General features: G+C 48.1%; 1 protein-coding gene and 1 non-coding gene across 6 annotated transcripts in view; both read left to right on the forward strand.

Moving 5' to 3' along the window:
• Positions 1 to 3,671: 3,671 nt before the first annotated feature.
• On the forward strand, positions 3,672 to 3,778 carry LOC146404346 (U6 spliceosomal RNA). The gene has a single exon (XR_014842664.1). It is a non-coding gene; the product is annotated as a U6 spliceosomal RNA (small nuclear RNA).
• Positions 3,779 to 6,238: 2,460 nt separating this feature from the next.
• Positions 6,239 to 14,694, forward strand: part of DAGLB (diacylglycerol lipase beta) — a 45,300-nt gene continuing 36,844 nt past the window's right edge. For all 5 annotated transcript variants that reach the window (XR_014840057.1, XM_085016531.1, XM_085016534.1 and 2 more), the window contains exons 1-2: positions 6,239 to 6,435; positions 9,147 to 9,298. Coding sequence is in view for 2 of the 5 variants with exons in the window: in XM_085016531.1 (XP_084872657.1) it covers positions 6,341 to 6,435; positions 9,147 to 9,298 (247 nt within the window). In the remaining 3 variants the exon portion in view is untranslated. The remainder of the gene's footprint in view (positions 6,436 to 9,146; positions 9,299 to 14,694) is intronic.

Consider the following 14,694-nt stretch of genomic DNA (forward strand, 5'->3'; position numbering starts at 1 on the left):
TAACCGGAGCCTTGTTCCCGCTCTGTTACCGGCAGAGACTCCTGCTGCAGGACTTCCGTGAGGTGGAAGGGAGCACGTGTCCCTAAGCTCACGATGCAGAGCTCAGTGCCCACGAAGTCCCGGGGACCTCGGGACCCTCTGTTCCCCTCCCCGTCTTTGTGCTTAGCTTATAGGACAGCTGCGTCGGAAGCAGCTGGGCAGCAGTTCCTCTGACCCATTGGATAACATTGGTAGTTTCACCCTTGTTTGCAGAGCAGGCCTCTACAGAAATTGACTCCAGGGTTCCTTGCAAAACCACCCATCGGATGAGGGCTGGACTGGGGCTCCTTGTGGGTTTTTCTCAATGTGCTTCGCCCCCTAGTGGCTGTAGAATTTCTAAGGAACCTGCACTCTGCAGGGCAAACGCGGTGCCCTCCCCTGCCAGCCTCATCTGGGTTAACCTTTGAAGCGTGGGATCTTGTGCCCATGATGGGGTGGGAGAGTGGGGTATCTTCCAGTTCTGAAATAATTTTTTTTTAGCTCCACTGGAGGCATGTGGAAATTCCCCGGGCAGAGGTCAAACCCAACCCACAGCAGCAACCTGAGCTGCTGCAGTGATAATGCCAGATCCTTAACCCACTGCACCACAAGGGAACTCCCGAAACAATTCTTTTATCCTTGAAATTTAAAGCAAGTTTGCCACATAATATATAACATTGATCCTTTTAGGGAGTTCCTGTTGTGGCTTAGTGGGTTAAGAACCAACTAGTATCCATGAGGATGCAGGATGCTCCCTGGCCTCACTCAGTAGGTTGGGGAGCCGGCGTTGCCATAAGCTGCAGCGTAGTTTCAAGCTGCAGCTTGGATCTGGCATTGTTGTGGCATAGACTGGCAGCTGCAGCCCTGATTCGACCCCTAGCCTAGGAAATTCCATGTGCCACAGGCACAGCCCTAGGAAAAAAACAAAAAACAAAATGAAAAACATTCATCTTTTTATATCATGACCTGGATTTTTTTTTTTTTTTTTTTTTTTTTTTTTTTTTGGCTTGATGAGGGATTTCAGTTCTCAGACCAGGGATTGGACCTGGGCAGTAGCAGTGAAAGCACTGAGTCCTAACCACTAGACCACCAGGGAGCTCCCATGATGGTCTTTTTTTTTTTCTTTTTTTTTTGGCTCTTTAGGGCTGAGTCCATGGCATATGGAGGTTCCCAGGCTAGGGGTCTAATCAGAGCTACAGCTGCCAGCCTACACCACAGCCACAGTAACACAAGATCCGAGCCACATCTGCAATATACACCACATCTCACAGCAATGCTGGATCCTTAACCCACTGAGCAAGGCCAGGGATCGAACCCGCAATCTTACAGTTCCTAGTCGGATTCATGATTGCTGTGCCATGACGGGAACTCCAGGGTGCTTTTTTTTATACTGCCAGAACTTAATATTCCAGATTTCTGACCCAGTTTGGCCTTGGGCACTTAAAAATTGAGTTTTGAGGCAGACGCTACACTATACTTGGCTCCATTACCAAAACAGATTGAAAATACAGAACCTACTTACTCATAAGTTTTCCGAGACAGTAGTTCTGTAATAGAAAAAAATGACGTTCCCTGAAGCTAAGACCTGATTCGTTTACTTCAGGTTCTGAAAACTGAAGATTTCAGGACTTAAAAGAATGCTTAAAGGAGTTCCCATGGTGGCTCAGCAGAAACACACCCAACTCGTATGAGATGTGGGTTCCATCCTTGGTCTCACTCCGTGGGTTAAGGATCTGACGTTCCCATGAGCTGTGGTGTAGGTTGCAGACTTGGTTCAGATGCGCATTGCTGTGGCTGTGGTGTAGGCCAGCGGCTACAGCCCCCATTTGACCCCGAGCCTGGGAACCTCCATATGCCGTGGGTGTGGCCCTAAAAAGACCAAAAATAAATAAATAAAAGAATGCTTGGAGAAACAAGTGTCCAACTGAAAGCTCGCCTGGCTAAAGCATCCCACCCCCACCCAACAGAGACAATAGCAGCAAACATTAAATGCAAGGATATTAATCCTTCTTGGAACATAGGGATTTACTCAAAGTCCCAAAGGGAGAAATAGTGAAAGATAGGAATCAGTTTGGAAAAACAAAGAGTAAAGATCAGTTTCTCCAAGTTAATGTGAAGACGAAATGCCAAGAAAGCTGAAGAGCACCCACTGTTACTTGCAAATAGAAAGTAAAATTACCTGAAAGAACAAGTAAGAGAAGGATATCACAGATTTGCTCCCCAAATTCAGGGTGAAGCAAATATGGCAGGGTGTACCCCCTTCTTAGGTCTGGATGGCGGGTCCTTGGTTGTCAGACATCTCTGTATTTGAAATGTTTCATCCTTTAAAAGGCATGATGGGAAATTCCCTTGTGGCACAGCGGGTTAAGGATCTGGTGTTGCTGCAGCTGTGGCATAGGTTGCAGCTGCGGCGTGGGTTCAGTCCCTGGCCCAAGACCTCCCACATGCCAAGGATGCAGCCAAAAAGAGAGTCATGATGGGTCATCCACCTTTTCCAGAGCTATGCTTTGACTTGGATATTTCATTTTGGGAGTGAAAAGAAATACTTGTTTTTAAAATTGATTTTTTAGGAGTTCCCTGGTGGCTCAGTGGGTTTAGGAGCCATTGTTGTCATTGCTGTGTCTCCAGTCACTAGGGTTCAGTCCATGGGCTGGGAAACTTTGGCATGACATGGGTACCACCACCAAAAAAAAAAAAAAAAAAAAAAAAAAAAAAAAAAAGATTTTTTTAAAAGCTCTATTTTAAAATAATAGCTATTTTTAATAGAAAAGTATTTTTAAATCTTTGTAAAATCAGGGGCTGCAGGAGTCACTGCTGTGGCGCAATGGGATCATCGGTGTCTGTAGCACCAGGACACAGGTTCGAATCCTGGCCCCACACAGTAGGTTAAGGATCTGGTGTTGCCACAGCTGTGGCATGGGTCACAACTGTAGCTCAAATCTAATCCCTGGGCTGGGAACTCCATATGCCACAGGGTGGCCAAAACAGAAAAAAGAAAAAATGAACTTCATCAAAAAATAAAATAAGAAAATAAATTTTAAAAAAGGGACACGTAGGCTTTGTGTGAAATATCCACAGGATGGCATAATATATTATTTTAAAATAGATCTAATTTGGAGTTCCCATCATGGTGCAGCAGAAACGAATCCAACTAGGAACCATGAGGATGCTAGTTCAATCCCTGGCCTCGCTCAGTGGGTTAAGGATCCGGCGTTGCCATGAGCTGGGGTGTAGGTTGAAGATGCAGCTTGAATCCTGTGTGGCTGTGGCTGTGGTGTAGGCTGGCAGCTACAGCTCTGATTTGACCCCTAGCCTGGGAACCTCCATATGCTGTGGGTCCGCCCCTAAAAAGACAAAAAATAAATAAGTAAATAAATAATAAAACAGATCTAATTTGGAGTTCCCTTGTGGCTTAGTGGATTAAGGACCTGGCATTGTCACTGTAGTAGCGCTGGTTACCGCAGTGGCAGTTTCCATCCTTGGCCCAGGAACTTCGGCATGCTGCGGGTGCAGCCAAATAAAGTTAAATAGGCCAGATTCAACTGACAGAATAACATTATGTGGAAATGGCAGAATATACCTGCAGTGATTAGAACTATATAAAATTTTTAAAAAACTATAAAATATATTTATCTTAAAAAAATGTGTAGAGTGTGCTCGTTTTGGCAGCACATATGGTAAAATTGAAACGATACGGAGAAGATTAGCATGGCCCCCGTGCAAGGATGACACGGAAATTCGTGAAGCATTCTGTATTAAAAAAAAAAAATGTATAGCACCTCTTTGAAATGATGGTTTTATGGTTTGCTGTCATTTGTAACTTTCAGTTCACAGTATCTTCTTTAGCAACAAGAGTTTATACGGAAGTATCCTCTTATTGCTAAACCTTACAAATCCTGTTTGCAAAAGGAAACCGTTGCATTTAAGAATATATGTGATCAAGGGTGTTCCTGTCATGGCTCAGGGGTTAACGAACCCGACTAGTACCCATGAGGATGCGGGTTTGATCCCTGGCCTCGCTCAGTGGGTTAAAGATTTGGCGTTGCCGTGAGCTGTGGTGTAGGTCGCAGATGCGGCTCAGGTCCCACGTGGCTGTGGCTGTGGTGTAGGCCAGCAGCTACAGCTCCAATTGGACTCCTAGCCTGTGAACCTCCATGTACCACGGGTGCAGCCCCTAAAGAGACCAAACAAACAAACAAACAAACAAAAAACCCAGGATATATGTGATCACAATCTTTTCTTTTCATTTTATGGCTTCACCTGCAGTATATGGACCCCTGGGCCAGGGGTCACATTGGAGCTGCAGCTGCAGGCTGTGCCATAGCCACAGCAATACCAGGTCCTCAACTGAGGGAGGCCAGGGATCTCAGCAACATCCTCACAGAGGCCTCTGCAAAGAGCTGGAGACTATGCACAAAGTGCAGCCCTGCAAGACCCTAAGCTGATGGGCCTGGGCTGATGGTTCAACAAGGTCACTCTAGCTGTTGCAGGGACAATGCACCATAGTGGGTAGTGGGAGGCAGAGCAGTGGGGAGGCCGGGCCAGGCACATCATGGAAGGGGGCTCGGACAAGGGTGGAGGGAAGTGAAGAGGCTGAGCAGTGGTCAGAACCTCTGCACTGTGGAAACGCCTGCCTGGGAGGAAGGGGTGGGCAGATCGGGCTACTCTCCACTCCTCAGCCCTGAGCTGCATGTGGCTCTGTAGCCAAAATGCAGCCTCTGTACACCGACACCAGTGAAATCTCAGAGACAAGGGTTTTGGGTGAAGCAGAAAGAACAGCATTATTGCTTTGCCAGGTAAAGGAGGATACAGCAGGCTAATGCCTCAAAACTGTGCCCTGCCTTGGGAGGGGATAGCAGGAGATTTTATAGGTTTATCTCAGAAGATAGGGTTATTGATTAAGGTGACTGTATTATTCTCCCTCCACAAATCATTTCAGAGTCGTGAAGTCCAGCGTCAGCCAGTCCCGTGATGCTTTCTGGTTGTCTTCGGAGTTATCGTTCCTTGACCTTTTCTCTGGAAAGAAAATTGCCTACAGGAAGGGATGTTAGGGCGTGTTTCAATTACAAAATAAATTGCTGGGGCGGAGGGGCGGAGTTCCTGTTGTGGCACAGCAGAAACTAATCCGACTAGGAACCATGAGGTTTCGGGTTCAATCCCTGGCCTCGCTCAGTGGGTTAAGGATCCTGCGTTGCGGTGAGCTGTGGTGTAGTTCGAAGATCTGGTGTTGCTGTGGCTTAAGCCACAAGCCGGCAGCTGTAGCTCTGATTAGACCCCTAGCCTGGGAACCTCCATATGCTGCGGATGCGGCCCTCAAAAGCAAAAATAAAACACTAGGGGCAATATAATTGAAGCAGAAATTAACCTATAGTAAAAGAAAGCAATTAAGCAAGGAAGAGATCATTTGTGAAAAGCTGGAGTCTAGGTACAATATAAAGTTAGTGAGCCAAGGCAGAGCGTGTAACATCGTGTCTCCATGTTGCTACAACGCTCATGTTTTTACTAATCATTAACTTTTTTTTTTTTACATAGAGTGTGGTTTTATTTTTTTATTTGCTTTTTAGGGCAGCACCTGCAGTATGTGGAAGTTCCCAGGCTTGGGGTCGAACTGGAGCTGCAACTGCCCGCCTCTGCCATAGCCACAGCAACGAGGCTCTGACCGGGTCCGCGACCCATATAGCACAGCTCACTTGCGACACCTGATCCTTAACCCACTGAGCGAGGCCAGGGATGCAGCCGGCATCCTCAAGGATGCTAATCAGGTTAGTTACCTCGGAGCCACAACAGGAACTCCCTAATCATTAACTCTTGAGTGTTCGAGACTGAGGGGAGGCCTGGGAGGCTAAAGGAAAAGACTTTTACTGCAAAACACAAGGACTTAGGGTCTGGTACACGGTTTCAGCTTCAGGCCCAGAACCAGGGAAGGGTCCCAAGTCCGCACTCCAGACGGTGGAAGGCAGACGGAGCAAGTGCATCACAGACATGCAGCCCCACAGACCTGGGTGTGAGCTGCAAATCTGCCACTAACTGCCTCTGGGCTGGCGACGCCCTCGGGCCAGGAAGAGTCCTTCTCTCCAAATGAAAACAGCTGAACCGATTTCACAGGTGAGAAGACGAAGGTCTCCAGCATTTTCCGGCCCAGCGTCTTCTGCGCAGGCGCAGAGTCCCTGCGGCGGCCCCGTGGGGCTCAGTGCGCGTGCGCTGAGTCGGGCGCCTGCGCGGAGTCCCGGTCCGGCGCCGGCGGAGACGCGAGGTCCCGGGGCTCTCGGTGGCTGCAGGCGCGCGGCGGGCTGGCGCGGGGCCGGGCGGCGGGACCCTCGCCATGCCGGGAATGGTGCTGTTCGGCCGGCGCTGGGCCATCGCCAGCGACGACTTGGTCTTCCCGGGGGTCTTCGAGCTGTTCCTGCGAGTGCTGTGGTGAGGACGGGGTGCGGTGCGCGGCCGGGGCGCCGGAGGGAGGGGGCCGAGCAGCCGAGGGCAGTGTCAGTGTCCCCGGACTGCGGGCCGGAGCCGGCCCTGCTGTCTCGCAGGTGGTCGTCTCCACTGTCCGAGGAGCGGGGTGCCATTCCTCTGCCCATTCATAGATGGCACCCTGAGGCCCAGAGCGGGTGGGCCGTGCGCGGGGTCACCAGGGTGGACCCGCCACCGGTTTGTCCGCGCTGCAGGGCCCCGCACGCCCACCCCCCAGCCCCTGCGTGCGGACCTGGGATCGCCCTCGAGCTGGGAGCAGCCGCCTGCTTCACTCCCGCGTGGTGCGTGGACCCGCACAGCCTCTTGTATCTGCCAAATGCAAGATTGGCAGTAACACCCTTCGTGCGGTTCTTAAGCCAGTTGCAGCTGATTGTGGCTGAATTCCATGATGGGCATACAGACCTAGCATTTTACATTGTAGTCTTTCAAAGTGTGGAATCCGTGAGAAGTAGAATCAGGTGCCCGAAGTCTGTCCCCAGAAGGTCTGAGCAAAGAGTAATAATGTTTAACTATTAATATTAAAAAAAAAGTAGATTTTGGAGGGGAAAAGAATATATAAAAACATGAAATGTTATGAGCTGCTTCTCAGTTGTTTCATGGCTTTCAGAGCCAAGTCTTTCCAGATCATTTCCTGTTATTATTTCTAGACGCAGTCATCATCCCCCCCAAATGACAAAAGCATAGGAAGTTACCCCATGAGTTCCTGCTGTGGCTCAGTGGGTTAAGAACCCAACTAGTATCCCTGAGGATTCGGGTTCGATCCCTGGCCTCAGTCAGTGGGTTAAGGATCTGATCTTGGGCAAGCTGTGGTGTAGGCCAGCGGCTGTAGCTGATTCAGCCCCTAGCCTGGTAACTTCCATATGCTGCAGGTATGGCCCCCTCCCCCCCAAAAGTTACCCTAATCCACTTCCCCTTCTGGCCAGTTTCTTAATATGGTGACCTTGCCCAATGGTGCTGTGCCTGCTGCTGAAATTATTCTTGTGAAAAGTCACTGTTGCATTGCTGGTGCTGTGTTTCATCGTTCGCACTGAGTTACAAAATATACTTAAATGGGTCCACAGTCCTTGTCCTTTCAAGTTTATCAGTATTCACCGCAGAACTTCTTTCCATAGCTGGGTTCCCATCCTCTTGTTTTGCACCACACACCACAGATTGCCATGTGTTTGTCAGTGTCTTATTAATTCACGGAGGTATGAATTCTCTTGTTGATAATTGAACAAGCATATACTTTGTTGGTTTACCAGGTGCCTCTCTTGGGGTTATGATGGGTCTGTGTTCCAGCAGTTCATGTTGTGCCGAGACCAGCTGAGCAGGATGGGGCTGAAGAACGGGTGCTGTGAAACTTAAGGAAAAAGTTAACATAAAACAAGACACAGAGACATTTATCTTAAGTAAAAGTGGGAACCAGGGGAACTCAAGGTCTCAGGGACCAAGAGCACAGCCTCAAGAAACCACACTGCTTTGATTGTGCTCTTTAGGGTGACGTCAAGTGAGAAGGGGGTTGTAGGTGCAGGATATAGGTTTTTTAAGTTATTTTAAAAGTCACATAGCCGGTTGCTGATTAAGCTTTTATTCTGACATTTAGGCATTTAACAATCGTTAGCATTTGAGGAAGCTTGTCATCAGCTATCTATGCATAGCATCTAGAGAATCGCCACTGTGCTTCTGTAGACGTGTGCCTAGGTTTGCACCTTGGTTCTCCTTGCTAATGCATATCCTGCTAAGGACCCCTTACAAACCGCTTGAGGCCATGAGACTCCTCTTTTATTCTTAAGAGGACGTATCATACTGTGCAAACCAGTCTGCACAGGTCCAGCGAGCCTAGACCAACGCATTAAGTCCTCATTCCGCTGACCCTATGAATAACTTATGCCTTTAGATCTTTGTTCTTCAGCTTAAGTCATTTACCAGCACTGCGACTGTTTTTCAAGCGGGAAGATGGGATAAAGTAAAGCAGGACAAGATGGAGTTTTCAGCAAAGAGGCTAAGAAAATATTGTAGAAACATGTCTCGCGACAATGTTGCATTTGCTTGTTTACAGCTTTAAATATGTTACTGTGGGTATAGAATGAGAACAATGATGTAAGCATAGAAAGAATAAAACAAAAAAATTTTTTATAAGCCATACTCTTCAGTTGACTCAGTAAATCTTCTCTTGATGGAGGTTAAGTTTTTTTTTGTTTGTTTGTTTTTGTTTTTTTGGTCTTTTTAGGGCATATGGAGGTTCCCAGGCTAGGGGTCCAATCGGAGCTACAGCTGCTGGCCGACACCACAGCCACAGCAACACGGGATCAGAGCGGCGTCTGCGACCTACACCACAGCTCAAGGCAACGCCGGATCCTTGACCCACTGAGCGAGGCCAGGGATTGAACCCACATCCTCATGGTTGCCGGTGGAGTTCGTTAACCACTGAGCCATGACGGGAACTCCAATGGAGGTTAAATTCTAAAGAGAACCTTGACTGCTGTGGTGCGGGTTCCATCCCTGGCCAGGAACGCCCGCATGCCCTGGATGTGGCCATAAATAAGTAGATAAATAAATGAATAAAGTGCACCTCGCCTTGTTTTGGAAACTTTTAACTCCTTTAATTGCCTTTCGTCGTGTGTTACAAAGCAGCTCCTTCTATTCCGTTTCTGAGCCTTCGTGTTTCTCGGCAGGTGGATTGGCATTCTGGCCCTGTACCTCCAGCACAGAGGGAAGCTGAATTGCCCCGGTGGTGCCCTGCTCAGCAGTTACCTGATTGTGCTTATTGTCCTCCTGGCACTTATCATATGCACCATGTCTGCCATCGTGTGTGTCAGCATGAGAGGTAAAGAGTCGTCTTTTCTCTTTGACGCCTATTCTTTTTTTAACCGCGTTATTGAGATAAAATCCACATGTCATTACAATTCAGCCTTTAAAGGGCACAGCCCAGTGATCTTTTTGGTACGTTCACAGAGTTTGCATCCTCTCCCGTGATCAGTCACAGAGCGTGTCCTCACCCCCAAAGGAAATCCTGTACCCGTTAGAAATAACTTCCTCTTTTCCCCCCAACTCCCTCAGCTCTAAGCAGCCACTCCTCTGCTTCCTGTTAGAGCTTTGCCTATTCCGGACATCATATAAGTGGAATCTTCCGTGATGTGGCCTCTTGGACCAGATTCCTAAAGTTGGGATAATGGGAGTTCCCACTGTGGCTTAGCAGATTAAGGACCAGATAATGTCTCTGTGAGGATGTGGGTTTGATCCCTGGTCTTCCTCAGTGGGTTAAGGATCTGTTGTTGCAAGAAGCTGCTCTGTAGTTTGCAGATGAGGTCTGGACCTGGCATTGCTGTGGCCATGGCTGTGGTACAGGCTGGCAACTACAGCTCCGATTTGACCCCTAGCCCGGAATTCCCATGTGCCGCAGGTGCGGCCATTAAAAAAAAAGTTGCTGGAGTTCCTGTCATGGCTCAGTGGTTAACGAATCCCACTAGGAACCATGAGGTTGTGGGTTCGATCCCTGGCCTTGCTCAGTGGGTTAAAGATCTGACGTTGCTGTGAGCTGTGGTGTAGATCGAAGATGCAGCTCGGGTCTGGCGTGGTTGTGGCTGTGGCGTAGACCGGCAGCTGTAGCTCCAAATAGACCCCTAGCCTGGGAACCTCCATATGCTGTGGGAAGCGGCCCTAGAAAAGGCAACAAGCCAAAAAAAAAAAAAGTTGGGATACAGTTGATCTGTGTTATAGTATGTATCACTACTTCTTTTTTATGGTTGAACAATATTGTATCAAATGAATATACCAGATTAGTATATACCAGTTGGTATATTACAAATAATGCTGCTGTGAACATTCACATATGTGTGTTTATATAGCCGCGTGTCCTCATGACTCTTGGATATGTACCTGGGGTGGAATTGCTAGATCATAGGGTAACTACATTTAATTTTCTGAGGAACTCCCAGACTGCCTTCCAAGCAGCTGCATCGTTTTTCTCCCTCCCCGCCCCCCGAGCAGTTTATAAAGGTTCCAGTCTCCCCACCTCCTCAGCAACACTTATTTTCTGACTTTTTGACCATAACCGTCCTAGTGGGTATGAAATGGTATCTCACTGTGAGGTTTTTTGGCTTTTTTTTCTTCTTCATCTTTTTGCCTTTTTAGAGCTGCACCTGCGGCATGTGGAGGTTCCCAGGCTAGGGGTCTAATTGGAGCTGCAGCTGCTGGCCTACACCACAGCCACAGCAACACCAGATCCGAGCTGCATCTGTGACCTACACCACACCTCGTGGCAATGCCGGATCCTTAACCCACTGAGTGAGGCCAGGGATCAAACCTGCAACCTCATGGTTCCCGGTTGGATTCGTTTCCTCTGCACCATGATGGGAACTCCTCACTGTGGTTTTGGTGTGTGTGTGTTTCTTTGATGACTAATGGTACCGAGCATCTTTTCATATGCTTAGTGGCCATGTGTATGTCATTTTTGGAGAAATGTCTATTCAGGTCCTTTGCCCAATTTTTTTTTTTTTTTTTTTTTGCTTTTTTTTAGGGCTGCACCTGTGGCATATGGAAGTTCCCATGCTAGGGGTTGAGTCAGAGCTACAGCTGCCAGCCTACATCACAGCCACACCAACGCCAGATCGGAGCCTCATCTGAGACCTACACCACAGCTTATGGCAACGCGGATCCTTAACCCACTGAGTGAGGCCAGAGATCAAACCCATGTCTTCATGGGTACTAGTTAGGTTTGTTACCACTGAGCTACAATGGGAACTCCCTTTGCCCAATTTCTTTTAAAAAAGTTTAATCGCATCAGGTATAATGGAGAAAATAAAATTCATTATATTAAAAAAAGAGAAAGAAAAATCAAAGCTAAAGAATATAGCTACTGGAGTTCCCATCGTGGTGCAGTGGTTAACGAATCCGACTAGGAACCATGAGGTTGTCGGTTCGATCCCTGGCTTTGCTCAGTGGGTGAAGGATCCGGCATTGCCATGAGCTGTGGTGTAGGTCGAAGACACGGCTTGGATCTGGTGTTGCTGTGGCTCTGGTGTAGGCTGGCGGCTACAGCTCCGATTCGACCACTAGCCTGGGAACCTCCATATGCCACAGGAGCAGCCCAAGAAATGGCAAAAAAAAGACCAAAAAGAAAAGAAAAGAATACAGCTACTGTAGGCGTTCCCTCAGTGGGTTAAGGATCTGGTATTGTCACTGCTATGGCACAGGTTCAGTCCCTGACCTGGGGAACTTCTGCAAGTTGCAGATAGGACCAGAAAAAAAAGAATTACTTGTAAGAAGTCTCATAGTAATTGGAGTACACCAACTTTTTTGAAAAAAATAAATACACCAATTTTTGGTTAAAAAAAAAAAGTTTAATTGGGAGTTCCCATTGTGGCACAGCAGAAACAAATCTGACTAGTATCCATGAGGATACAGGTTTGATCCCTAGCCTCACTCATTGGGTCAGGAATCTGGCATTGCAGTGAGCTGCAGTGTAGGTTGCAGACATGGCTCAGATCCTGCGTTGCTGAGGCTGTGGTGTAGGCGAGCAGCTATAGCTCTGATTCACCCTTAGACTGGCAATTTCAATATGCCACAGGTGTGGTCCTAAAAAGAAAAAAAAAAAAGAATTGATGTATAGTTGACTTACAATGATGTGTTAATTTCTGCTCTACCGCAGAGTGATGCAGTTGTACATGCGTATACTTTTTCATATTCTTTTCCATTATGGTTTATCACAGGGTGTTGAATATTGTTCCTGGACTACACAGTAGGACCTTGTTGTTGTTTTTGTCTGCGGCCATGGCATGTGGAAGTTCCCAGGTCAGGGGTGGAACCCCTGCCACAGGAGTGACCCAAGATACTGCAGTGGCAATGCCAGATCCTTAACCCTCTGAGCCACTCAGGGACTCTGGGACCTTGTTGTTTATGCCAGCAGCTGTAGCTCGGATTCAACCTTAGACTGGGAATTTCCGTGTGCCGTGGGTTCTGTGTATCATAATTTGCGCTTGTTAATCCCAAACTCCTGATCTCTCCATCCCCACCCCACCCACCCTTGGTTGCCACAAGTCAGTTCCATGTCTCTGAGTCTGATTCTGTTTCATGGAGAAGTTTATTTGTGTCATATTTTAGGTTCCACATGGAGGTGATATCATGTGTTAGCTGTCTTTCTGACTGACTTCAGTGGTGTCTTTATCTCTAGATCCATCCATGTTGCTGCAAATTCCTTTGCCCAATTTTATTTTATTTTTTTAAGTTTTGTTCTTATGTATTTATTTATTGCCTTTTAGCGCTGCCCCCATGGCAGGGTAGGGGTCGAATCGGAGCTACACCTGCTTGTGCACACCACAGCCACAGCAACATGGGATCCGAGCCAAGTCTGCAGCCTACACCACAGCTCCTGGCAATGCTGGATCCTTAACCCGCTGAGCACGACCAGGGATCGAACCCCACGGATCCCCGTCGGGTTTGTTAACCACTGAGCCACGATAGGAACTCCCCTTCGCCCAATTTTAAATTGCATTCTTTGCCTTTTTGTTAATGCGTTGTAAGATTTACATCTTTTCTTTTTTTTATCTTTTTAGTGCTGCACCCGGGGCACATGGAGGCTCCCAGGCTAGGGGTTGAATTGGAGCTACAGATGCCAGCCTATACCACAGCCATGGCAACACACAGCCACAGCAACACTGGATCCCTGACCCATATCCCAGGCCAGGGATTGAACCCGCATCCTCATGGGTACTGGTTGGTTTCATTAACCACTGAGCCACAACGGGAACTCCCTACATCTTTTCTTTTCTTTTTTTTTTGGGGGGGGGGTCTTTTTGCCATTTCTTGGGCCACTCCTGAGGCATATGGAGGTTCCCAGGCTAGGGGTCTAATTGGAGCTGTAGCCACAGGCCTACACCAGAGCCACAGCAACGCGGGATCCGAGCCGCGTCTGCAACCTACACCACAGCTTATGGCAACGCCGGATCCTTAACCCACGGAGCAAGGGCGGGGACCGAACCCGCAACCTCATGGTTCCTAGTCGGATTCGTTAACCACTGCGCCACGATGGGAACTCCCCTACATCTTTTCTTAATGATAGTTTTTCCCATGTTCGTTTTCTGCTGACAGTCACTTAACTGAGTGTGTGTGAAAATGTTGGGAACCTTCCCTTGGGATGACTGGTTTGTAGGATGAGCTGAGCACTCTGGTGGCTAAAAGAGAAACTCATTAGTGAGTAAAAAACTCATCCATCAGAAGCAGGGCTGCCTGGCAGCCGCCATCCAGCGTGTTTCAGTGTTTTATCCCGGCTTGAATCCGGGCGTCGGAGGCGCGCTATGGACTGTAGGTGATGAGGAAGGAACTGGGAGGGGTGGCGGATGTCCTGGGGGACAGAATCTGGGTCTTGACTGTTAGAAGTTAGACCGAAACTCAAAGGATGATGGTTCTTGGGGAGAAACACAGAGAGAAGTGTTTGTGGCAAAGAGTTTCATGAGAAAAAGCCCTTGGTGTCTGGATGAGTGCAAAATGTGACGCCCACCATATACCGCAGAAACTCACGGAGAATAGAGCTCTGTGTGCTTCACTTTACCTCTGAGAACATGAGGTCTGGGTCAGAGAAGGTTCTAGGTGTGTGGTCTGCGTTGATTCCCACGTCTAGATGGTCACTGAGGCTGATGCTGAAGGGAAGGAAGAAGCTGTGTGTCTGTTGTGGCTGTAGCACCGGGAGGTTTCTGATGAGGTCAGAATTTCTGATGAGGAGATATTTAAGTTGGTACTATTTCAGGCAGAGGTTATCTAATGTAGTTGCTCTTTCTGTTCATGTTCCATTCTTTTTAGAATACCAGGTTTTTTGTTTGTTTGTTTGCTTTTTAGGGCCACACCCACGGCATATGGAGGTTCCCAGGCTAGGGGTTGAGTTGGCGCTACAGCTGCCGGCCTCCACCACAGCCACACCAGATTCGAGCTGCGTCTGCCACCTGCACCACAGCTCCACAGCTCACTGCAATGCCAGATCCTTAACCCACTGATCGAGGCCAGGGATGGAACCCGCAACCTCATGGTTCTTAGTCTGATTCTGCTGAGCCACGACGGGAACTCCTAGCATACCAGGTTTACAACTGTAATAGTTGGTTCCAATTTGAAGCAGTCAGGTATAAGCGTCTTTTTCTTTGAATATTATTCTTCAGGTATTTTTGGTGGTGTCAGGGCACAGTCACCCCCCTGTGATGGGAGGGCGGGGCACAGTCACCCCCTGTGATGGGA

This window comes from Sus scrofa, chromosome 3, assembly GCF_054392235.1.
Source record: "Sus scrofa isolate SSC_HxYL_T2T_F1_AM1 chromosome 3, Sscrofa_HxYL_maternal_Yorkshire_Landrace_v2.0, whole genome shotgun sequence".
NCBI lineage: Eukaryota > Metazoa > Chordata > Mammalia > Artiodactyla > Suidae > Sus > Sus scrofa.